This window comes from Macrobrachium nipponense, chromosome 3, assembly GCF_015104395.2.
Source record: "Macrobrachium nipponense isolate FS-2020 chromosome 3, ASM1510439v2, whole genome shotgun sequence".
Taxonomy (NCBI): Eukaryota; Metazoa; Arthropoda; class Malacostraca; order Decapoda; family Palaemonidae; genus Macrobrachium; species Macrobrachium nipponense.
Window position 1 is genome coordinate 72,262,881 of NC_087202.1, and position 27,905 is coordinate 72,290,785.

General features: G+C 38.6%; 1 protein-coding gene across 6 annotated transcripts in view; it reads right to left on the bottom strand.

Moving 5' to 3' along the window:
- LOC135221806 (uncharacterized) overlaps positions 1–27,905 on the bottom strand; it is a 938,326-nt gene that overhangs the window by 191,689 nt on the left and 718,732 nt on the right. For all 6 annotated transcript variants that reach the window (XM_064259684.1, XM_064259685.1, XM_064259683.1 and 3 more), the window contains one exon: positions 11,568–12,231. In XM_064259684.1, coding sequence (XP_064115754.1) covers positions 11,568–12,231 — 664 coding nt within the window. The remainder of the gene's footprint in view (positions 1–11,567; positions 12,232–27,905) is intronic.

Consider the following 27,905-nt stretch of genomic DNA (forward strand, 5'->3'; position numbering starts at 1 on the left):
AAATCATACAAGTTACATTTTTGATCTATTCTACAAACTACCATTTAGCCTTTTAAAGTTTCCCTAATTTTTGTCCCATCTTCATAAGCACCTGCACCTGAACTTTGTCCCGTGAGGAATAACTTTACAGTAGTTTGGGCTATGCATGCAAGAAAATACACAACACAGAGTTTGTACAGTGCTTTAAAGTTTTAAATCTGAAAACAGAAAAAAATAACAGCGGGACATTTTACAGAGTAATGAAAGACTTTCAGTGATCCGTGCTATCCGAAGCCTGGAAGATTTTAAGTAAGGTATGCCTATTCTCGGAAGTAAAGGGCTGATGAGATATGAAGGGCCATTCGTCATTTTCCTACGTAGAATATTCGCTTAATTTTAAACATAAATAATCAATTACAGGTGAGACAGTAAAACCATTGTATTGTCTGAAAGTATACAAAAGCTTTGGAAAAAAAAAATCAGGGGGGGTCTGCTCCTCCTAATGTTGGGATTAAAAAATCATATAATATTACCTAATTTGATGTAATGTTACTGTAGCTATATTTGGCAAAGAATGAAAAACTATATTACTTCCTATAATGAAAACTGACGAGAAAAGGAGTAAAGGAGCGAAAGAACTACAGAAGTATCAATATCGCTTTCCCTACACGAAAAAATATATAGTGGTTTTGTAAGACACTTCTTCTCAAGCTGGCCTTGCACCATTTAATTTTAATTTACAGTTGGACTACGTAAAACATAATTATAAAAACCTTTTATTCAAATGTGTAACGAAGCTCTCCATTTTACGAGAAGATGAGATTATAAAAATACAATCGACGAGAACTTGAGCAGTCATTTTCTAGCAAAATGGAATGAATTATTTTGCTAAACAGACCTTTTTTTCTTCTTTTAAAACATACTTAGCTGATAGGGTTAGAAGGAAAGAGAATCCTTATCTAGTTCACTATCGTAGTGCAAGATATGGATTCTAAATCACTTACTACACACACACTAAAAACTTATGCGTCCATCCCGTAACCCCACCAGCACACACACACACACAAAGAGAGAAGAGAGAGAGAGAGAGAGAGAGAGAGAGAGAGAGAGAGAGATAAATAATTCATTTTCAGGGCACTCAAGTGACTTGGCCTCATAGATTCTTTATGAATGAGAACTTCAACCAAAAAAAAAAAAAAAACATATATTAGTTCTGATATAATTATGATATATTATGAGATCTCTAACTGAGACTCATTATAGATGGATGGAGCGGTGCTCACTACTAATGAGATAGAGAAAATAAATTAACGAGCTGGAAATATAGCGCAGCCTATCATCATTAGTCGTGAATTTTTCTAGCTAAATATAAAATGAGCTCGATACTGCCGGGGAGAAACATCTACATTAATTCCTGAAAAAATATACTTCGTTTATGGGGATAAAAAATATAGATTGGAAAAAACGTCATTTTAAGCACAAATAAAGCAGAAAATTCTTATGTTTGCATTTTGTCGACGAAAAACGACGACCACAGATCAAGAACGTAAAACTCTGGAATAGCGTCATAAACATTCGCTTACAGCGACAGGTCTCGGGTTCGAATCTAAGAGGTCTCGGGTTCGAATCTAGAGGAAATAGGGACGCTGCAGCTTGTTCCATTTAATCCCGTCGCCTAAGCAGTGAATTGTGTTCCCCGATGGCTGGTCTACCGAGATTGGTCTCAAACAGGATGAGGAGGGCAAAGACTTGCTAACGACCCGAGAGGCTAACACCCTCTGGAGCCAAATCTTCTGAATGGAAAATGAGCGAGGAGAATTCAACTTTGGCGAAACTTCCAAGACGTCATTTCAACGTCAAGGTAAGGCGACGAATTTTAATGGCTAATATATCTATCATGTGAAATTAGGCATAATACTTAGTGCGACATTAGCATTATTATTCCATTCAGTCCGCAGTATCAAGTATTTCTTCTTTCATCGTCATGCAAACGGCCAGATGTTGGTGACCGCAGTTGCAAGTCACATGAAACAAGCAAAATGATGACATTTGGATATAAGTATCCCTATGACGTTACTAGCAACTAAAATTGTAGAAACATATCTTGAGCAAATCAAGTTTACTTATAAAAAATGCTTAGACTACATCTGGTTATATGCACTTTGAAATTGTCAGGCGAAGGCACAACGGGAAAGAGCCAGAGGGTGAGCAGCTACATCCAAGGAAGGCCAGGTGATCAAAGGATAATTATCAAGTAAAGCTCATCAAGAATTTACCCGAGATCAAACATTACCGATCTCCGATTGCACAAGGTGCGATGCGAGCTAATGGACACTGTAACGACGATGACCTTTCCTTCTTAAAATAAGGCAGCAGGCATTTCCTTTGCGAAGGTTCCGAAAGTTCTGCCTGAAGTCTAAATTACGTGAAGCGTCACGACGGATGTAGTCACATTCCCGAAAGATCACTACCGGAATCATTTGCTATGAAAAGGATCAGTAACTGAAAAGAAGAAGAAATATACATTACATGTGAAAATACTAATACTTAAGTTTCAAGAAATCCGAAAACGAAAACCCTTTTGTGCTCATGTCAGAAGTTCTGGCTTAAGGCATAGCCATTTTCAAAACAGTAAATTGACACAATTGAAATTCATATGACAAAGGGACACTTGTACAACTGATGAAGCTACTGTAGTCCAAAGTCCATTACGACGCCATTAAAAATCTTTTCATAATTCAATATGCATGGTAGCTACTGTAGATTGGTACGGTATTGCTGACTTTAACATACGCAGTTTGCATTTGATCACTAAGTACCAGGACTGCAATTAATCAAGCGGGAGTTACGTGATCAAGAAGATTACCTTTGATCTCAATTAATGATTAATAATAAGCCCATTCAGGATGCAAACACACGTCAGCGAACGACCAAATTATGGGATCGACAATATTGCAATTGTCGCACCGACTACGCTGTACGGAGTCTTTTACTCAGCTTTTCTCAACAATTATTCAGCGTGGACGGATATCCGCCGTCATTAAATTTACATACACTAAGCTTTTCGATAAAAGAAGCACCACACATTTTGTTTAGAAATTTGTTCCATACCGAATTTACATATTAACTGAGTTCGACCCGGCGTCGATTCCACAACAAATACGTAAAATACTGGACAGCTCCAAGCGGGAGGGAGGGAGGGAGGGAGGGCAGCCGAGGAGAATGGAGGCCTTCGAACAAAGGCGGCTGTGACAGCATATTCCAACGCCTTCTCAGAACTCCTTCCCACTTCTTAGAACTTTCCATTGTGAGGTCTTATTCATCAAACACCTAAGTGATGATGGGGACGAAGAAGGCAATAATTATAATAGTAGATCTTTCCTCTATTTTTATGAAAGCAGGCTTGGTTCTTACCCACAATGAGAGAGAGAGAGAGAGAGAGAGAGAGAGAGAGAGAGAGAGAGAGAGAACGTCGATGGCTCTCATTGTGTAGAGAAGGTATTGTAGGAAGGATCTACATAGATGGGGAGTCGAATAGCCTTCTGGAGCGGGTAATTACAACGAGAACCGAGTGGAGAGGGCCAAGAAAAGGGGTCGAGAAGAGAGGCTTAAGAAACGTGGGGGAAATGGGAGAGGCATCACTGCCATCTCTAACGGGAGAAGAGACAGAGAAAGGGAGGAAGCGAGAGAGAGAGAGAATATACAAAAATAAGTTGAGTCATTACCCCAAAGATGGAACGCACTCGCACCGTGGAAGTCAAAAGGGAACACGGTATCCGTAGCTGGAGAGCGTATCAACATTTAAAATGATCAGCATGGGCAATAATGCACACATAATGTATTGTCAAGATATCGTGCATTCAGCACAATATCTCAGTAAGTGCAACCTGCGATAAAGGATTAACGCTGCAATAAACCTTTTATGAGTGTGGATAAGCTCCTGGGTAGTCAAATACTCCCACAAGATATTCAGGAGCTAGGATGTTATTCCAGACGGTTTAGTATCAGACTGACATTATACTTAAGAGTTAAATTTACCTTACAACTGACCTTCCCGGAAAACAAGGAATCGTCACGAAAATTATACAAAATATAGGGATCTGTAATACACACTATTAATACTGTCGCGCAAATAGTATACCTGAAAGACTATAATTAACTTGTCCCTGTTAATAAATTCAATGCCTGTACTTCCAGAAGTGAAATAATTTTCGAAACATCCAAACTTAACTCCCTGCTTTTAAAAAGGTAATAATTCATTATCAGTACCGTCACACACGTTTGTTCATACAAAAATGTCCGTCATTCTTTGTGTGTTCCTATAAACATGTACACCATTCTTTGTCTCAGTGTTCCTAGAAAGACGTACATCATTCTTTGTCTTAGTTTTTCTACAAAAATGTACATCATTCTTTGTCTCGGTGTTCCTACAAACAAGTACATCATCCTTTGTCTCCGATTTTCTACAGAAATGTACATCATTCTTTGTCTCAGCGTTCCTACAAACATGTACTTCATCCTTTGTCTCCGATTTTCTATATAAAAAAAAAATCCATCATTCTTTGTCTCATTGTTTCTAAAATAATGTAAATCATTCATTCTCTTAATGCTCCTTTAAAAAATGTTCAACATTCTTCGTCTCAAGTGTTCCTACAAATATATAAACCATTCTCTGTTGCAACATTCCTACAAAAATGCACAGTATTCTTTGTCTCGAGTATAAATAAAACACTGGCTCAGCTTGTCAATAAACTGTCGTTATCTTTGCTCCATCTTGAGGCAATACGTCGTATCTCTCACTGATTTCTCAGAGCCTCCTTCACCTATTCCACTTCTTATATATCTTTATAAAATAACTATTGTGTTCAATAAAAATTTCTTACATTTTAAAGAATCAATAGCCGCATGTTAAGTTAAGGTACAGTCTAACCTTTTACTATTTTGCCTTAAAAAATATTCATCATGTTCTTACCATTAAAATTTCAAACACTCTTACACAGTCTGTTTTCAATGGAATCTTAAAATCATGACACTATTTTTGCGTTTCGTCAACCGAACGTTAACTTTCGTACTATCCATCATCAAAACTATTACAACTCTTAATTCAAAAATGCTAACTGTCTCCAGAGTTCGTTCACCCTTTGGGGTTTCTGAGGAGGAAATCATAAACTTTTGCATCAATCAACTCTGGCAATTCTACCGTTTTACTAAAAGTACAAGTTAACTTCAGTGACGTTTAACATTAAATTTGGCCTATAATTCATTAGTATTCAAAAGATGAATAATTTTGTCACATCTGTACTTTGAACCTAGCAAAACACTGTCCGTTGTTTTATGGAGAATGAAACAACAGGGCGATCCCTAAACTATCTCAGTTCACTAATATGCAATGGGCAAATTTATTATCAACAACATAATCTTTAACTTTCCGTAGGATAAGAAATGAGTACACCGGAGGATCAGCAAGTGTCAAAGGAAACCCACGAATCAGGACTGAAGTGCTTTGGGCACCTGATGAGGAGGAGAGACAATGAGTGACACGTTGCAGGAGAGATCATGAAAACAGAAGTGGTAGGGACATGGAGGGAAAGACCTAAGAGGAGAGAAAGAGACTGCATTCGAGAAGTTCAGAAAGGCAGATGAACTGACGTGAAGCGGACTCCAGGTGGATACACCTGACAAAGGGTCTAAAAAAAAAAACAGCGACCCCGACTAGGATTAAACTAAGAAAATGAAGGTAATTATTTCCTTTTCTTAATTACTCGATTTCTCTCCCATGCTCCTGCTACAATTGTTGGAGCAATGAAACCTGTACGTTTTTGCCATAATAACTGTAATGACATCGTACCACGGATTATTCAAAGGTCAGAAGGTTTTTGCTTGTAAAATAAATGACATTTTTATATAACGAGGCTTCTAGCAAGATGTTTCACGAAAAACGCTAACAATACGAAAGCATCATCCCAGTAAAAATATATTTTAATCACAAAAGAAACTGAGGCTTTCTCTTTCCTCCCTTCTTTCTGTGGCTAGCCTGAATTACTATTTTCGACGGGAAACGTTATAGGTAAGAATAACCTCACAGCGTTCAATTGCTTCTGAGCTGACGAGGCCTTCAAGATAAAAGTGGCACATAGAAACTGCAAGGGAAACATACTGATAATAACACCATTTTCCTCCTGGCATTCCCTGCGCCTAGAAATATATACATAACTTGATGCTGTATGACGACATAGGTCTGGAGAAATAACATATTACCCTAAAGACCATCAACAGGGGCAGTTAGTACAGAAACAAGACATTTCCCTTTCATACTACATTACACAAACGGTTATTCATTTTCCTTCTGGGAATAATAGTTACCGTGGGGTAACTATTACCTAAGGGGTGATGCTGACACCACTCGTCGCAAGGTAAATACTCTTGGGAATTACAATGATCTTAGTAGACAAGTGAAAAACTTTCACTACAATGGGAAGGAGGCTTCTGGCAGTTGCAATGGAAATGCATTGCGCAGCAAAGACAAAAGAGGGAAGAGGATATAACAGAGCTAGAGTAAGGAATATCCATGAGTAATAAGGCAATTCAAACTAACAAACAGAACATGTTCTTCATACCAGTAATGAGGAACATCATTATTCTCTTTAAAACAATGTTTCTCGCGTAAAAAATTACTATAATATACCGTTATGACAGGATGCTGATTCACTATCATTCCAAAATGAAAGGTGTATCAAAGGTAATCCGATGAAGGCATGAGGGGAATCGAGCAAGGAAAAAAATACTTTATCAGCAACATTCATTAGTTTGTAGACGTTTAATGACCACCAGTTAATATGCAAAATTATACAGAAAATAGAAAGATTGAAATCAGGGGTCTACAGCACAAACTAAGCGTGAAATTGCTAAAACCAAGCGCCCCCCCCCCCTTAAAAAAAAAGGAGCGATTAGGAAGAAATCACAGACAGGGAATGGGTAGTTCTCATTAAGGCTACACTACAAGATGATGGAAGCGACGTAAAGGAGAGCCACCCCGGCACAGTATCCTATGGCTAGCATGGTCGAACATTATTACCTTCAAAGGGCGCTTGCGAGAACAACATTAACGGTAAAGTTCTGGCTGGAAAGGAAGGGAAAAGGCCCTTTTCTATTACCCACGAATTCGCCGAGGGAAACAGAGAGGAAAATGTAGACTACAGATAATGGAAAATGCTCACAAAGACTGCCAGAAAGGAAGGAAACGCCACACTATATTACAGAACAGAGCACTCACGCCCACCGGCACTCGCTTGAACGAGAAAATATCTGACAAATATTTTTCACAATATTTCTTCAGAATATTAAATAAAACGCCAAAAGATTTTATTCAGACTTCCTGTTAAGAAGTGTCAAATAATTTCCGAAGAGATGTCGTTTTAATGGTCTGTAAATAACTGAAAATGCAAACACATTTCTATATGAATCTAAATCAGAAATAAAATGCTCTTGTAATATCACAAAGAACAAAGACTGACAGCATATATGTATTCTGCTGTATACAAGCGAAACATAACTGTATAACAAACCCAATTTAAACAGAGCTGCTTTTTTTCCCAGCATTCTGATGGTTTCCTCCAAAACACATATCGTAAACTGTTACTATTCAAACTAATATCCAGTTGTTTACAACATTCTGAAACACAGTAGGCTACAGCATTATTTTATACACATACATACATACATACATAAACACATATAAACACACATATATATATATATGTGTGTGTGTGTTGTGAGAGAGAGAGAGAGAGAGAGGAGAGAGAGAGAGAGAGAGAGAGAGAGGTCTTTATTCAATCCATAGGTGTCCAGCCGCACGGACGGAATACGAAACTCGCTGGAGCTTTTCTTTCTATATTTCCTTAAGCTTTCTCACTTTCTGACGGTATTTCCTCGACATGAAAAAGAGAGGAAGAAAAGGACTGAAAGGAAGGAACCCTTTCATCTCAAACAGCTCCCAAACAACCCTTTCTCTTTCTCCAGCTGCCATTTCAATGTCCCCTTTCTTGTGGAATTTCTAAGGATGACTTTCTTTTTTTTTAAGCAGCATTATATTAACAATATAATTTATGAACATAAAATTCCTTTGGTTTGAATCGCATTAAAGCTTAACTGAGACAGTGTTAATAATCACGACGACTTTTAAAACGTTCGTGTTGGAATAAGTGCCTAATTCTTTGACATTTCAATTCTATTTTTTCAGGTCAGTGCCAAGTATTTAAAAACATGCGATTTCCCAAGCTACTCCATATATGAGATCTCTTAAAACATATCAAACACACATACATATATACAATATACGATATATATATATATATATATATATATATATATATATATAGATCATATATAATATATATATATATTATATATATATATTATAGTATACACACACACACACACACACATACACATAATGTCATCAGTGTTTTCTGTATCGTCGTCATCCCTGGTCAATGAGCAGAAAATCTGCAACTACCCAAAAGCAGCAACACTTGCAATATCAGCACCTCCAAGAGACGACCTACGTGAAACTGTTCAACCACAGAAGAAGTAGAGACTAAATCTTTATTTTTGTTTTTCTTCCCCTGAAGCTTGAGGAGGCTACGTAAGTGGCACATGGCGTGCTCAGGGATCGTTTCCCCCCTAGATGATTCTCGTACTCTCTCCCTCCCACCTGCCATCTTATGGCTCCGTAATCTTCAATATTATAAGAAAATTTCGAACAGTAATTCCACGGTTATATTTATCATTCATGCAATGACCATTTTCACTGGCTCCGCTGACAGGAAGATAGCAAGGGACCCAGACATAACCATAAGGATGAAGGTGTAATGGAGGAATGGGGTTATAAACTACCTGTCCGTAACACATTTATGAAATGTCCTTCATTAGCCAAAATATATTAGAAAATGCACTTAACTAAATTATATATGAAAATATATTTATGAAATGTCCTTAATTAATCGAAATTGTCAGAAAATACATTTAGGAAAAATCCTTAATTATACAAATTATATAAGAAAATAACCACCCTGTAAAAAGCAACATCAAAAGGCTGTGGAAAAAAAAAAAAAAAAAACGCTGGAACAAAATCGATGCTCCGATAATCCAAGCCTCTTACTACAAAGCTACTTTTGCTTTGAAATTCAATCTTCTCTGTGTGATTTTCAAAGCAACAGATAGACTAAGTGAGCGGATCACCCCCTCCCGTTTCAGATTATCTCTCGCTCTGATCTCTCAAATATGTTCTCCAACGGTTACTCCTTGGCTAGAACCCCGTCTCTTTCTTCACTGTTTCTGTCCCCTTACATCATTTTCCCTCCCCGTAATTCTTTTTCATTTATACAGATTTTTTGGCATTATGCCAAGCACTGGGGCAACTAAGGATATTCAGCGCTGAAACGGAAATTGTCCGTCCAGGGTTTGAAAGGTGTAACAAGAGGGAAACCTCAAAGCACTATGAAACAATTGTTAGGAGTATCCACAGATCAGTACCACGTACTAAAATTTACAGCCAATGAATTCAATCATTTGCTAGTCCCTTGAACTCATTACAGCTTAAGTGATCAGATTCTAAATGATTCCTATGAATCTTCGACAGATTTCAAAAGCTAACTTAGCTGAAGAGGTTCTGTCTGAATGGTACTGACAGGAAACGCATCCTGGGATTAAAAACTTAATTGAACCATCCAACTAAAAATATAATGGTTCTAGAAATTTCAATCCAATGAATTTCTGTGTTGATCTACATATCTAATAAGCACCAGTTACACTGCAATGGCACAGACCTGTAATTCTGCATTATTGCATAATGGATACGAATGCTCTTTCGTTTAAACGGGTAGATGGAGAAGCTCCCGAATATATAACCCTCAGAAGAAGAACATGAGAGTTTATTTGGGCAAATTATACTTTACAGACAACTTACAATAATGGCTTCTGCCTGCCATACCCGAGAACTAATTACACCAACAAAAGGCCCCTTATGCCGGGACGCGTTCGTGTAATGAGAGGCTCGGTACACTACTGTCAGCAACTTAATTTAATTAACGTGTCCTCCAGAGCTGGCAGATATTTCATTTGGGACCCAAATGTATACGCAAGAATGCCCCTTTCTGCTAAAACTTATGAAAGACTTATCATTTTGTAAAGAATGACTAGATTTTAAAGCCGAGTGCATCCTTATAGAAATGAGTCATTTGATGACTTTATTCAAAAAAACTTACTTTGAAGCAAGGAAATTTTAGCTTCGAAGTAGCTTATGACTCAAACGTACTGACAGTTTTCACTTCAAAAATTATCTCTTACTTTTTCACTCCAGAATTGTATTCCTGTTTCTAACCAGAAGACTTTTACTTCTTTGGAGGCATAGCTGCATATATTGAAAATTCTACGTTTGAATTTCTCTATGATATTAACAAAGGCTACGAAAAATTAATTGCAAATCGAGAACGCTTTTATTGTTCATAAGGAGCTTTCTAAACTGAACATGCTTTTGCATAATGAAAGCATAATATAACGGACTTGCTTCCAGACTTGTTTCAAATGCAAGTTATTACGAGGTTTCATTTGAGAGAGAGAGAGAGAGAGAGAGAGAGAGAGAGAGAGAGAGAGAGAGAGAGAGAGAGAGAGAGAGAGAGAAATAAATCCACACGATTGGTATGTAATTTCCATCTAATTAATTAAAGAACACCATCGAGACGGGCAACGCCCCCAGAAGACTTAATGAAGACCTGGGTCTTGCTCTTCTATCACTGCGTCTGGTATCTCTTTTCAATCTGCGTCTTTTACGTGTGTCTTTTATTCTTTTTTGTGAAGAGAAGGAAGAGAAAGAGAAATGAATACGGAGAACATTATCCAACTCCTCCCTCTGCATCGCATTAAGAGAAATCTTGAGACAAAAGAATCCCTATAGCGTGGTCCAGATGATACTCGATCCTATTCCCCGGTGCCTCAATCCTATTGAACGTCCTATCCTTTATAAAAAAAAAAAAAAAAAAAAAACTTCAAAATCTCTGTGACGATCCCGTCTCGTAAATGAGATGGGATCTGGGTTTCTCCTTCACAATCATGGGGTATATTCAAAAGGGAAGAGAAAGGCTCCTCATTCTTTCTTTCCTTATTATTTTTTATATTTTACCATTTTTTTCTTAACTTTGTAGGTTTGCTTCCTGACTTCGATCAATGTTGCCATTCGAACGCAAGTCTGTCTTCTGTTTACTTTATCAAGAAAATATTAATATCAAATCACTCAATATCACCGACTGAAGTCTGTGTTTTTTATTTTATTCTAGTATACGGCATTTTCAAACATTACACCTGGGAATATCAGAAGCTAATAAAAACATACAATTTCTTACATAGTTTTTACGTCGAACCATGTTTTACTTTCAAAGCATAACAGAAAATAAAGTGATGGATGGAAAGTTGGTTTCTGAGATAGTTGTTTATGTATCAGTGTATCAACAGAACATTCAAGTGTAGGTACCCTATTCACGAAATATTTCAAAAACATAAGTCAAGACAATTTAACAGCTCTGAAGACTCACCTCCCACAGGTTGATCATGCAGAAGTCATCGGGTATGTCCCTCTCCCTGACGGGCACGCCAACCACAGGGCCCAGCTGCGTGTAGCGGGTAAGAGAGGCTCTTGCCACGACCACCTCCACCTGCCGCCCGGGCACCTGGGTCACGCCAACAACCCCGACGTCACTGTCACTGTCAGTGGAATTGTCGTTGGGCGGGGGCAAAATGCGCCTCTCCAGGCACAAGCCCGGGGGCAGGGAGGCTCTGGCGTAGCACCCCGGGGATCCGGGTCTCTGAGGATCCCTCCAGGTCTCCTCCTCCTTCTCCTCCTCTCGACCCAGACCTCCTCCAGACAGATTGACGGGTGACTCTCGGTGAGGCGGTGCCACGATGACACCATTTTGCTGGGGTGCCACCTCGAGAGCATGGGCGTGGACAGGTGGAGGACAGGTGTCCGGGAGGACGTGGGTGGGGCGGGAGAAAGGGCAGGTGCCAGCCACGTGCCGAGCCCCGCATTCGCCGCAGAGCTTGATACGGATGGCGACCCGCCTTTCCTCTTCCTCCCGAAGGCCCACGCCCTCCACCACACCGCTCTCACGGTCGCTCACCTTCACCGTCGCCGACAAGACATCCACGGGGGGAGGCCGGACCTCTGGGGGCGCGATGTCCCGGGCCTCATACAGTCGTCTGTTGGAGACAAAGAGAAAAAGAAAGATATGTGAAAACACTGGTCAGTTACGCTGCCTTGTGTGAGTGCGTATTGATCAGGTGGTGGCGGGGAACACACACCCCACCCCCCTCCCCGCCCCACTATCCCCCTCCCTCTCATCTCCGAACCATAACACACAAACGCAGGCATACACATTCACGCACGCACGCACACACACACACACACACATTGATCACACAGGTGAGCCAGCCCACCTGTTGAACAATGGATCTTCCTCTCCTAAAGCTGCATCTTTGCTTCGCTTGTCACAATTAACCTGCTCCCTCTTCCCACACCTACGTCAACTTAAACTATTCCCAGCCATCACGATGCGTTTTCTTGTTTCTCAGGAGGTAATGGGTTGAAAGGTGCGGAGAAAGGGGGAGGAAGAGGGACTCCTTTGTTTTCTGCATTTCCAATTTTAACAGATGCTGAACACTTCGCTTCTAACCAACGTTCAGTGATGAGGAAGCCACGAGCAGCAACAGCAGCAGCAGCAGCAGCAACACGCAGAAACTTTTGCCTCAATCAATACCGAGGCTGCAAATCTCATTCAACAACAACAACGAACAACAGCACAGCCAGGTAGAATCGGGTTGCTCGGGAAAAGGGTTGAGTTCAGAAGTTTCTCTCTATTGGCTAAAAAAGACGGGAGGAGGAGGAGGAGGAGGAGGAGGAGGAGGAGGAGGAGGAGGAGGAGGAGGAAACTAATGCAGCGACCAATCGTCGGCTTCGTAATGTTTTGGCGAGTTTTTTATCCTTTCTACGAGCGCTACAGATAAACCAAGGGGAAAGAATATGAATTTTATAATGATATTCATATTCAGGAAAACAAAGCCATAATTTTTTTTTAATGATTTCTATCAGGAAGGCAATTTTTAGTCTGCTGCGGAAATGAAAAGAAATATTCTTTCCAAAACGACGCTACGATTCAATATTTTAAATTACGTATATTATAATATACTTGAAAGGGAAACAGAAATTTCCTTCAGAACTGGAAAACCTAAATAGGAGATGGACATATTTCATAAACATTATTCAGCATAAGAATGAATAAAAAACAGAGTTCGATGCAATTGTTCGTTTGAGATATTAAAACTTCATTCAACATTACAAGCTTAACATAAGGCATAACGTTCATTGTATTATCTCTTTACAAGGAAGAGAGAGAGAGAGAGAGAGAGAGAGAGAGAGAGAGAGAGATAGAGAGAGAGAGAGAGAGAGAGAGAGAGAGAGAGAGAGAGAGAGAGAGAGAGAGAGAGAGCAACCTGGAGTAGCGCAAAATATAACTAGTATTCTTGGGGTGTAGCAGACGATTGCATACTCATACTTTCATACTTTCCAGTCATTTGAGAAACATCACCTGCATGATATTCCACCTCTACCACAAACAATTATCAATTTATGCCCCAAAGAAATATAAATTGGATCACCAAAATAAACATGTAATTACAAACATTTGGTTTCCCTTATACCAGTGACACGTTTGCATTTTTAAATACACACTATACATGCATAGAAGACAGGGAGGGTATTGGTTTAGAGTATATTTTGGTAGAACTTCTGAACTGTTCTAATTTAAATTTTAAAAATTTTGATAGCCCCACAATATTCTGTTAAGCAAAGATGTGACATGTGTTATATATATATATAAATATATATATATATAGATATATATATATTATATATATATATATATATAAAAAAACACTTATATTACAGATAGATAGAAAGTATAGTCTCAAGGCAGAGGAGCGCGGCAGTAATTGTGGACACCCTGTGGGTTGGAAATGCCCCAAGAACTAGACACGAGCCTTACCCTGAATGAAAGCAGAGGTCACACTGCGCATTATAACCACTCTGCGTAATCCGATTCACCAAATGGATTGAGTGTGGAGTTTGTAGCTCCACAACAGGAAAATGGAAGACTGTTTTTGAATCTGAATCTGTGCATATGTTTGGTTTTGGGAAAGGAAAAGGGTAGTTATGCCGAGTTATTTGATTCTAAAGGTAGATGATACAGAACGAGATGAGGTAAATAGTTTCTTTGAAGTAATTAAGACCTCAAAAAATTCTGCCGACTTATATTACTACTATTAATCATACTTACCATCATCCATAGTAACATTCTACTCCCTATATTCAGTACCTTTTTTTCACTCTCATCTTACTCCTCCTAACATTTAATTTTTTTGTTTCACTAATAATATTGGTCCGCACAATGTCATCAGCAAATTTCTGATACTCTATATCCTCTACCCAACGAAATTGCACTTAAATCTGCACTCCTTCTCAATCGATTCCCTCATACAACGACGGCTTCGGTACTCTGGGAGATGCAGGAGGGCTGACATACGAGACTCTCCCCTGGATTTTTCATGTGGGATAGTTTTTTTGGTAGATGAAACTCTGACCTTGTGGGCTTAAAGCCAGTGATGCGTTCACCTCAGTATGCGAGGCTGTTGTCCTCTGACCTGCTATAACTTTCTCTCTCTTCTTTTAACCTTTGGTTTCATCGACTGCTTGACCTCCTCATATTACTTTTAAATCTATTATAAACCAACACACCATTCTACTTAAAAGAGGGCCTTCTTCTACTAGGAGGAATTTAAAAGTTGATATGACATCTTCAACTGAAAATAATTTCTCGTCCTTTGCCACTATCACATATCTCACATTCCTACCCTTCTCAGTCACGAAGCATCAATAGAGTGCTTCTCTAGTGGAAAAGAAAGTCACATTCTTCGTCTCTCATTTCTTCAGCAACCTCTTCCCAACATTTCCAATGGTCCTGATCCTCCTACTCAATCCCTATCCCTATGTAATCCCACGTCATCCTCATTACTCTCTGCTCATGTTCCTGCCCAATTCGCTGAGAAGAATGCAAGCATCCTGGGCCCTGTCCTTTGCTGGTCGTTTTCCTCTGGTTGTTGAATGGAAACAGCCATGGCATAGCTACGTAGTATCTAAGCAGGGTGATTTTGCTTTAACCCTTTTAAGTAGCAGTCTAGTGACACAACCTCTTTTGCTGATGAAGTACTCGAAATCTTACTGTTCCTGCACTTTTTTTTCGCCTTGAATCACTCTCTCTTCATTTTAATCATTAGAATGGCTTCCATATGAAACTGACTAATGTACTAACGACCCTTCCTGTCTCAGTGATACTTGGTCATCTTTTCATCAGGACTTGAAGGATTCATTTTCGGTCACACTTGTAATCTCCAAGGCACTTCTTGCGTAAAGCTACTCTCTTCTCTGTAGGCATATTTCCACTTGTTTACCTAGTTTTATATGTTGCTGTTGGGAACGTAACACCTGCACCTTCACTTATCACTAGAAGTATATTTAAGGTCCTATTATTATATCTACTCATTTCATCCTCTTTGTCAGCGGCTTTCACTTCTTAGTTTCTTGCCCATTCTAGCTTTAGCTGATGAGCCAACTCCCCATTTTCTTCATTCACTCTGCAGCCATCTACTCTTAATTGCATTCAATCTAGAACTGTCCTGTATATCATCTTCTCGTAACTCTGCTCACGCGAGCTCATTTAAAGGGAGATATTCATCTAATTCTTCAAGAACCGCCCCCCCCCCCCCCCACACACACACACACACAAACATCTATTAGTATCTTGGATTTCGAATTGCAAAATCTACCTGGGTAATTGTTACAAGCCTTAGATTCTCGCCCCAACTCGGTTATTATGTTAGGCTTATTCAATGTTGCTTGGTCTTTTTTTTATATTTGATTTTTTGCTTATATAGATTTTTGGCATTATGCCAAGCACTGGGCCAACTAAGGGCATTCAGCGCTGAAACGGAAATTGACAGTAGAAGGTTTGAAATGTGTTACAGGGGGAAAACCTCAGAGCAGTTGCACTATGTAACAATTGTTAGGAGAGGGTGAACAGTAAGATGGAAGAAAGACAATATGAACGGAGGTACAGTAAAAGGAATGAAAGTAGTTGCAGCTAAGGGTCGAAGGGACGCTGCAAAGAACCTTAAGTAATGCCTATATAGCACTGAATGAGGTACTGACGGCAATACCCCCTACGGGATCTTTTCTTTGTAAAACCAAGACTCACGTGTAATAATTTATCCTGTAGTCTGTATTTTGCTCGTGAATATCTTCCTGTAAAAACGAAAGATCTTGCACTCCGCTGCTTCACTGTCATCGTGGCCGTAGTATACTCGAGCAACCCTAACTTTCCCATAAACCTAATTTCCCATTTCATCTGTCAAACAGAACGCCCAAGTTCAAACCCCTTACGAATATCTCCCGGCAGATCTTCCCTTTCCCAAGTTCCCACAGAACGCTTCTGCCATAATCCCTATTCACCCTTTTACGCTGACGCTTTCATTACTCTTCTCCTTAGCCTTCGTAAAGCGAGAGTGATATTCATTAATAAGTTATGATCCATAGATGCCTGTAATATCTCCACTACAGAAGCCATCATCATTTTCCTTGTGAAAGGTCTCTTCCCTTTGGCGTTGGGCGGTCGGAGGAGCTCCCTTCTCAAAAGGGCAACTTTCATTTCGCCTTTCTCCTTCCTTCCAGAGCACGCGAACATGACTAGATTTTTCTGCAAGAATTTCATTACAAGCGAAAAGTCTCACTACTGAGAGGTGCATTCGTGCCTTAAGCCCACACAAAGTCTTTTTCGGGCTTATGTCTTGCAACCATTGCAGCGTTTCAAAAGTTCTCTGGCAAAACCGAGATAAGCAGCATTCATAGCACGTCAAATAAATTTAGCCCCCAAAGAGCGTACTCTTTTTCAACCGCTATGTTACAACTAGTGTGATGTTGCCTTGATATAAAGGAATGCATTTTGTTTCGCTCTCCTGGACAAATCATACGCGTGTAAGTACTTTTTCCCTCTTTTCCGGTGAAAAAAAAAAAAATTGCATTTTAATCATTACACCCTGAACTGATGTCGATAATTAGGAGTCTCCAAAAATCCATGAAAGACCCAACAGAAGCAAAACGAATATTTTATACGTAGTTTATGGGCACAGGTGAATTAAAAAGTAATTGAACGCGAATATCATTTTCCATATTTACAAAGATATTCAACAAATAACAGCCACCTATAAAAACTAATATGATTTCATTTGGCCGAGCTATTGTCAACAAAAAATCCGAACATTAACTCTTTTGATGATGCCATTGACAATGAATACTACCGGCCGGGGACAATTGGACCCCACTAGCTCTCTCTCTCTCTCTCTCTCTCTCTCTCTCTCTCTCTCTTCTCTCCTCTTACTCTGTTATTACTGAGGGGAACTCTAGCCGGTAGGTGGCTCCCTTCACCTCATATGCATCCCCTTCTCACCCCTTCCCTCATTTCTCACTTTTCGCCTCTCACCCTTCTTTAATTATTCACCCTTCATTGCTCACCCTCTCCCTTTATTCTCTCCATTTTCTTTTTCTTTCTACATTCTCGCCCTGTCTCTCTCTCTCTCTCTCTCTCTCTCTCTCTCTCTCTCTCTCCCTTCGTTGAATCTTTATCCATCCTTACTTAATTTTCGCTCTTCCCCTCTTCACTAAGAATTAGCTACCAGGCATCACAAAGACATCTCTTGTGCAAGACTAACAAGACTAACTCTCTCTCTCTCTCTCTCTCTCTCTCTCTCTCTCTCTCTCTCTCCTTTTAGCGTGCTACTCTTCTAAGAGCAGCTTGATGAAATATCGCTGGAGACTGACAATGCACCTCCCATTCTTTTCATAATTTAGCAACGATTGACGGACATTCGGTTTCTCTGCCTAGACATTTATCACTTTTCTGTCTCCCTCTGTCTTGTTTCGAGCACGATTCCACCGTACTTTTCCCCCGACGTCTTTCCAGAATTAACAATGCATTCATCTACGTCCATTAATCGAATCATTACATCAAGGCAAGCTCAATTACCCCATCTTTTCATTTGCTTTCACTTCTCTCTTTCGCGCTTCCTATCTCTATCTTTCTTTCACACACAAATTCTCTTCATGTCTTTCTTCATTCTCACAAACACATATACATTCTCTCTCTCTCTCTCTCTCTCTCTCTCTCTCTCTCTCTCTCTCTCTCTCTCTCTCTCTCCCCTGCTGGAAAGCTCCCGGCAAATTACCATGCCAAACGCATAAAAGTGCCAAACTACGCCACTCAAATGGAGAAAAAGTCAAATTTACCTCAGCCAGACTTTCGCCGAAATACGAGACTTGGTCTATCGGCGATCAAATAATGACACCAGATGTTTCGATGCAACGTTGGTCGTGGTTATTAATACACAGACCGGTATATCGGATTTTTTTCTCTCTCTCTCTCATATCCGCAACTCATCCGGGTAGTGCTTATTCTTATCTGAAATTCATTACATGCGGCATAATTCAGATTCGACTGAGACTACATGCATCCCGAAACGCAGTCTACCATAATGAGAGGGGTTTAGGTTGAAACGGTTTAGCATGTTCGATGCATTTTGAGAGAGAGAGAGAGAGAGAGAGAGAAGAGAGAGAGAGAGAGAGGAGAGAGAGAGAGAGAGAGTTGTGTATGTTCGTGGGTCCATTAAAACTGCCCCTCGATGGTTTAAGAAGCAATAAGCAACTGAAATTATTTTGCAATGTGCCGAGATATATAAAAACTTGAAAAGGAAATGAAGTGTACTCAACAGTTCCGTTTAAACTCCTTTGGAAATCCCGTCCTTTTTTCCTTTAGTTTTCTTGGGATATCATGGACATCAACAAAAGTTACGTATTCATGCAAAATGTAATGCCTGATTCCTATCCTTATCCCATATCCTTTTCTAATCTGATGCCGATGGTGATGTGTAATAACAGTGCCGATTAAAAAGGCAGACTTGATTCGCTGTGAACATAGATATCACTGTTCAGAAAACAAAATCTGTCAAAGACTTTGTTTCCTTTGTCTGTATTGTTCCTGAATATTTTTAGAACGGATTTTCCCGAGAATCACATCTAGCTCGACGATACTTTCCTCTCTCCAGCAGATAAAATTCAGTGACTGATCTCTTGTCTACAAATAAACTTCTCCCGCTGGCAATAAACGAGGCTATTTTTGAATGTCCAAACGCAGTCTGCTAAACATCCGAAGGCTAAGCGCAATACACGTGACTCATCCTCCTCTTCCTCCTCCTCCTCCCAGCTTCCAACTGGAGACTCAAACAACAGGTCGATAGAGATTAACTCTAATTACGTCTATGGGAGCGGTCGAGCATCAATCCTACGCCCTCCTTGTTCTCCCTACTACTCTTGGTGTAAGCGAAGTTTTCAGGGTGGGGAAAAGGGGGAAACATCTGACCAGCATCTGTTTAGTGGATCACAGGGTAAATTACCTGTCACGACGGACGCGGTTAGGTAAGTTACTTCAATTACTCTTCAAAGTAAACAACACATGTATAATGAAACAATATTGTGTGTTCACTCCAGAAAAAGGCACGGACTTCGAATAAGTTCGCCATCTTGGACGACGACTGTTTATGCTAATCCGGACAGCTTATGTCTGCTTATACTTTGGAACTCTCACAAAACTAAGTAAAGGCAAACTTATGGTAGTGCGAGGCGAAGCTACTTATTGTTTAAAAACTCGCAGAAACTGAAGGCTTCTTTAAAGATTATCTTAGGCTACCGAAGGAAGACTTCAAATTGAATTTCTGAAAGAAGAATTCAAATTAAATTTCTACAAGTTGTTACTGCACTAATAGTTTTTTCTTCTTCTTCTTCTTCTTCTCTACATGGCATATTAGCTGATGCTATAAAAAAATCTACAAACAGCTTAAATTTTAAAAAAAGCACCCGTCTTGGAAAAATATAATTTCAGATTACCTTCCAAAAATAACAACACAATCTAACGTTACAGTTCGAGAAACAGAAAGCTATTGATTTTACAAAAACTAATTCCTGATAATAAATTTAAGGAAAACAAAAGCTAAAATATCATTTTGAGACATACACACATACAAGTTTGCTTTCAAGGATGCTCACACATCAATCCTAAGCCACTTCTAATGTAACATGAAAAAGTAACGAAACAATGAAACAAAGAAACAAAAATGCGCTGTAATTTCCGAGAAGAAATTTTACTTGAATCTTCACCCGAACTGCAGTCGTTTTAAAAATGAAATATTTCTGTGACGACGCAATGTATGTTGTAACTTTCCCTTGGCGAATACTAACATGTCAGTTTTTAAGTCCTTCTTCCGGGCACCGCGAAGGAAATTAAACCACATCAATGGATACATGTGCGCGTTGCAATAAGGCACGCATGCACAAAAGATGCATATCTTTGAGCTGTAAAAACTTATTTACATAATATATTATATGCATGCGTGAATATACATCCATACACATATATTACACATATTCTATACTATACACATATCAATTCATACCCCACACATTCACATGTATGTATATATATACATATGTAAATATGTCATTATTTGTTTGTACGTATATACATACATACATACGTACATACACATATAATAATAATAATAATAATAATAATAATAATAATAATAATAATAATAATAATAAAACGCTTCTTCAGAAATCGCAAGGACCCAGGAAGTGTTGGGACGGGAACCACTCTAATCCGTAGGTCCTCCTTAACCTCGTTCGAGTCTGAAACAAGCAAACAACTGTGGTAGTAAGAGTCTGGCACAGGAAAGGACGAGGCAAGGCCGCCACCGCCTGGTGATCACGACGGGGAGAGACATACACACACACATACACACACACGACTCTTGAAGGTGAGCTAGTGATTCGGAGCTCTCTCTCTCTCTCTCTCTCTCTCTCTCTCTCTCTCTCTCTCTCTCTCCTCCTCTCTCAGAAGAGGAAGAGAGCTGTCGCTATTATGCATACGCTGTTCATGCCATTATGAATTTAGTTATTCTAAATTTTACTCAATATAATATCTCTATATAATATCTATATATATATATATATATATATATATATATATAAACTACACATACATAAATGTACATATATATAGTGTGTATATAACATATATATTGTATTTAAATTTATATATTTAAGTTATATTCTATATATATATATACTTAAAGGAGAGAGAGAGAGAGAGAGAGAGAGAGAGAGAGTCATACGCGCGTAGAGATGAAAGAGAAAATGGTGCTTTACCATGTCCGGAGTTCGATTATCTCGGTAACACAAGCGTTAAGTAATCCGTGATAAAAAAAAATCCTTTGTTTTTGTTTGTATTTTTTTACTTCGTGTTTTCAAGCGAATCACAAAGAATGCCTGGGACATGATCAAATGGGATTTGTCATCATCATACGCCATCCGAGTGGGAGCTGTTTGTCTGAATCTTGTTCAATATTAATTGGTGCAAACTGTAAACAAATGTGTGTGAAGAAAATGGACAGTCAATTAAACTGCAGTTCAGTTGCTCTGCCATGAAAGTACAGATACGCACACAACGAATGAACAAAGCGTGAAAAAACAGTGTCCGATAAACAAGTGACAATATACTAACAATTGTCCATCTGAGGATAACAAAGCAAACATTTGTAATGACTGTTACACTTACATAAGTGTACACACACACAACATACGTACGTACATACGTACACACACACACACACACATATATATATATATACGTCTATATATTTCAAGGAAGTTTCATCTATCATTTTACACAGTTCTCCGAAAAAATATACTTCTCTTCCCACACACACATACACCCAAACATACAGTCTCTGCTTTTCAAAGAATCTACCTTCTGGAGGATACTGAAATTTTTATAAATGTATACGCCTCTGATACTTCTCTAGATATTCTACAAAATGCCCGTGTGTTTACAACCTCCTGGCTTGTTCAGCCTCTGGTGTGCACTGCCCGTAATAGCCATAACGGTAGATATGCTCATAAGACGGTACAGCCTTGTTCAGCATAAAAAGCATAGGAATCTTGCTGCGATGCTAAAGGCGTGTATGAAATCCGTGCTCACACTCATCCTCTGACGAAATGAAAGCGCCAACTACTTTCTTTTTAAATTTTTTTGCCCTCTGAAGAACTATCAACGTAAGGCGATTCGTGTATACATGCGACCGTTGATGCAAACAGTTGAACGTAACAGTGACGTGGTTGCTCCCTGTCGAACTACAAAAAATACTACTCTTAAGTTCCAGTGCAGGTAAAAGAATTTACTTATTGTCCGGAAGATATGTAATACTGATAAAATAAAACAGGAGATAATGAAGCCTAATAATAACAATAATAATTTGCCAGCTATAGAATTTAAAAAAAATAAAATAAAATATGGAGTACCGCATGCAAGGTATATGCCTCCAAGAATAACTTCCGGCCAATAATATTCACATCACTAGTGATCATTAGTCAATGCATAAATAATGGAAACAAAGCTGTTCAATGAGACGCAATAAAAAGTGTGAGAAAATAAGTCTTCACAAGCAAAAATCATGACCTAATGTGAAGAGTGATACTTAACGCAATTCACGGTATTATGTACTAATGTTCAAATCCCTTACTTAACCATAAAACACTGAAGGCCAGCACACTGCGTTTCTTAATAAGAACAAGAGGAAGAACGTCTCGCTGCGCATAAAATGGGTGGCAAAGGTCACCATTAATTCATAAGTACTATCAAACCTTTTTATCTTTGGTACTGCCGGAAAACTTACGAAAGGCGAGTTTTCATTAAGTATCTGAATACCTTACCATCACTTACAGAATTTCATTACGGAAATGAAACACAGGTCATGGCTAGACTCAACAGTAGGTTTGTTTGTTTGTTTTTATGGTGTTTTTACGTTGCATGGAACCAGTGCTTATTCAGCAACGGGACTAACGGCTTGACGTGACTTCCGAACCACGTCGAGAGTGAACTCCTATCACCAGAAATACACATCTTTCACCCCTCCGTGGAATGCCTGAGAATCGAGCTCGCTGCCACCAGGTGGCAGGCCAAGACCGTACCGATCACGCCACTGAGGTGCTCTCAACAGTAGTCTACTTAACAAGTAGTCAGGATACTGCGTTTGCTAAAAACCTAAATACTACGAAATTAACATTCAAGAAAATAACTGAGAAGAGAAGCGCCTGACTGTTCAAGACTTCATTCCCTCTTCACTTCTCCGCAACGTCTGTCTCTCCGTCCCTGGATTCGCCCCTACCAACTCTCTCCTCGCGTTAACTTGAAGACAAGCCAAGAACATCCCATCATACGATGAGAGGCAAAAGAAATAGAAATCAGCGAAAGGAAAAAAGAATAAACTGGGCTCCAACCAAATTCCAAGGAATGCGCCGATCCACCGTATCTCGCCCAATGTTGAATCAGTAACAGGGACTTATGCGGGTTTTCTGAGGCAGAAGGTTCATAATTCACCACAAAATACCTCCTCGTATTCCTCTAATAATTTTCCGATTCCCTCCTTTGGCATAACAGATGGTCTCTTTTCCTTTTCTTTCCCGGGCATTTGTCGCCGAATTTCCTTTTGAGCAAAGATACCATCTATCTCTTGCCGCCCGTGTGCCCACCGCTGCCTGCCGATCATTACCCAGGTCCAAGTTGTAATTCGGGAACACGGGATTTTATACGGATTCTGATACACAGGGGAATCTGCCCAATTTTTCTGGTTTCCCTGCCTATGGGGAATACTGTGGCTGGAGTTTCCTTTTAAATTGTGCATGGGTATGTCTTGAGCTAATGCTGATTTAGCATTAAACCTGTGAACAGGAGAATTCATATGCCTTATTTTCTCTTAAATGATCCATCATTATGTCCTTGAATGTTTCTAGCTGCTTACAAGTTACGCTGCGCAAGGGCAGCCTTCCAGCTAACAGAAAAAATATCAACCTATTTCAGTGCACAGCTGAAAGGAAACTTCAATGCTTGAATATTTACTCGAGTCGAGGCCCTTCTCCGCTGAAACTCGTTACTTCCATATCCTTCACCACGAGGGTTGCTTAATGGCATGACGACCGACCAGCAGGGAAAAAGCAAGAGAAGGGAAAGAGGGTGAGAGAAGATGAGATGAAACGAGTTGGAAGATCTGCGATACAGGAAGAAAGTTGGAAACGAGGAATGGCAGATAATTGCAAAGAGGAGCAATTAATAGATTCCATACCTCCAAAACCTTTACAAATTTCAATAACATCTTGATTAAAACTTTCCATGACAGTGCAAACAAGAGAAAGAATCTCCAGCAATATATATATATCAAAACCTTTAAGCTTACGATACAGGTGACTGCGAAGAAAAATCTTCATCAACCAGGAAAATAATAACATTACACCACAAACTAAACTGTGCTGATGTATCCGTGATCGAAATTCTCTCTCTCTCTCTCTCTCTCTCTCTCTCTCTCTCTCTCTCTCTCTCTCTCTCTCTCTCTCTCGTAAGTAGCCATCTTGCTTGGTGAGACGTACCCGCGTGAAGTCAGATTAATCAACAGATATCACAAGTTTAACATACGACTAGAATTTGAGAAATATCTAGAAGTGTTCGTGAAACTATCGGTGATAAGATTAGTGTGAAAATAGTAGGATAAAGCGTCTTCTAAGTTAGTTTATCAAGTGTAATACTATAAATCAGAACAAGATGGCAGTAAGTTCCAACTGCGGGAAGAGGTGGCGTAATTTGGCGTGTTTAGCAGATTCGCAATACGATGAGGTAGCAGGAAGGGAACTGGCATTTCTCATCTATGAAATCAGCAACAGTCCTAACCAAAAAGATACAAAAGCATTCATAGATATATTAGAAGGATATAATCCTTCAAAACTGGAACAAATCTAATGAAAACATCTTGAAAATAATTGAAGAAGTTCCAAATAAAATCCAAGTGGTCAAGAGACTCATAAAGAAAATATACATAAACCAACATATTCCGACAAAGAAAATGAATAAGGTGAATCTTGTGAATATCCTAATTGATGCATTAGGAAAAAGAATGCCAAAAGCATGCAAACTGTGTAAGGTTTGGTATAGCATAGTCAATCCACAAAACCTAATCAGAAAATGTGCTGCATGCAACATTCCGACCCATCCACAGGTGTTCTGAGGTAATACAAGATTTGAGAAAAGATACAAGAATTTTTTTTGTTCAACATGTCTATCATGGATAGACAATGTTATTAAATCAAGATTGAATGTACAAATAGTTGAGGATGAAGAAGAAGAGGAAGAGGAAGAAGAAGAAGAAAAAGAAGAAGAGGAAAACGGAAGAGAAGTAAACAAAAATGAAATGACAGAAAAAAATAAGGAAAACAAAGAACAAGATAAAAGTATGGATGCAGAGATACTCATTGATACTACATATGAGGCAATAAAGCAGCATACCTACGAAGAAATAAAGTTACGATATGACAACAGAAAAGCAAATCCCGAAGAGGCTCTACCCAGATCTATACAATGACGGGAAAGAGGAAAAAATAGACAAGAAAGACCAAAATCTGCAACCTTTTGAAAAGAGGGAATTGCAGATTTGGAGAAAGATGTTACTACAAACATCCTAAGATATGTCAAAAACTATGAAATATATGGTAAATGCGTACTTAGATGGATATGGGGATGATTGCAGAGATCTGCATCCAAAATATGTAAAAACCTAAAAGAAGGAAAAGGATGTAAGTTCGACAAAAAATGCAAATATATGCACCCTGTAGCCATGAATCATAATCAAATAAATAACCAACCAAGTAATCAATCCAAAATAAGAAAGAAACAAATAAAGAGAGAAATCAAGAATATCAGGTAAAAGAGAATAGCAAACCACCAATGAGATATGCAGAGGTGTCAGCAAAAAATTTCAAAGCATCAGCTCCGAAATTATACCCAAGAGATAATAACTGTATTTATTATGCAAGAGGATATTGCAGAAACGGAGAAAATTGCAGATTCAGACACAAAATGAATAATTATGATGAAGGAAGATCAAATATTATGGAAAAGTTGGATTTTTTAATGTCAGAATTTCTGGAAATGAAAAAAAGAACAACATACCAGAACAGGAAAGAGACATGGGAAAATCCTTATTACTACCAGTATTAAATGAAGGAGAAAACACGCAAACCATCATAGTGATGAATGCGCAGGTTTAGTTACGAGTAACTCAAAAAGAAAAATAGAGTACTTAGAAGAACTAACCCAAAATGAAAAGAAAATAGATATAATGAATATAAGTGAAACCTGGTATTCCCAAGAGACTGGAATGATGATCAAATAAAAAGGGTTCCAAACTTATAGATCAGATAGAAAAAATAGGAATCAAGGGGGAACCGCAATATATGGGAAAGACAAAAAACAAGGAAAAATATATGAGAAATATAGTAACTCAGAATGTGAACTAATAGCGGTAGAATTTGAATCTGAAAAATTGATGACCATAGTAATATATAGACCTCCTAATACTAAAGAGTTTGACTTAATAATTGAAAAATTGGATGATATATGTAGAAATCACAAGGACTGGAGACTATTCTCCTATCTGGTGACTTCAAACTTTCCTTTCGTAGAATGGAAAGAACGAATAGGAGATTGTGGTTGTACTTATACATATAAAAAAGAGAGTAATAGTAGTGCAGAAGATAAGAGGCAATTTGAAAAGCTATTAGATATGCTACTAGAATACAACATTCAACAAATAAATCACCTGCCAACAAGAAAGGAAAATACTTTAGACCTAGTATTTGTGAACGAGATGAATTATGTTAAAGAAATAATAGTTTATAATGCGAATATTTCAGACCATAATGTCATAGAATTAACAGTTCATTCCAAAGCAAGTGAAAATAGAGATAAGCAAGAAATGAAAAAGTGGGAAGGATATGGAAAATACAACTTCTACAGTAAAAATATAAAATGGTCAGAAATTAATGAAGAATTAAACAAAGATTGGGATAACATTTTCGTAAGTGACATAAGACATAAGGGTAAATACGGAGATATTATATAAAATATTGGAGAAAATAGTGGAAAAATATATACCGAAGAAGAAAAGTAAACATCATTCATGCATACCAAGAGACAGAAGGATCTTGTTTCAGAAAATCAGAAAGTGGAAAAAAAGGTCTTGCAAAAGAAAAAAAATGCATGGAAAGTTATAGAACTAAAAAGTAAGATAGAAAATGCAGAAACAAAAGATTATACAATCAAAAGAAAATGAAAAACGGGACTTGGAAGAAAAAACCCTATTAAATATCAAGCAAAACCCCAAACTATTATACTCATATGCGAAGAAGATGAATAAAAGAAGAATAGAAAATAGGCCCTCTGAGAATTGAAGGGAGATTAACGAATGAAAAAAAAGGAAAGGAAATTTGCAACATACTGGCAGAACGATATAAGAGAGAATTCACCCCTAGAATAGATAATGAGATAATGATATAGAAGTAAGGGATGAAAATAGTGAATATTTAGCTGACATAGATATTAATGAAGCTGATATTGTGCAGGCTATTAATGAAATTAAAAATGGAGCTGCTGCAGGGCCTGATGGAATTCCTGCTATTTTGTTAAAGAAAGTAGTTCATTCTATCGCAAAGCCACTTGCAATATTATTAAGACAAAGTGTAGATACAGGCAAGATTTATGATGAGCACAAATTAGCATATATTACCCCTACTTTCAAAAGTGGATCAAGACTAGAGGCAAGTATTATAGGCCTGT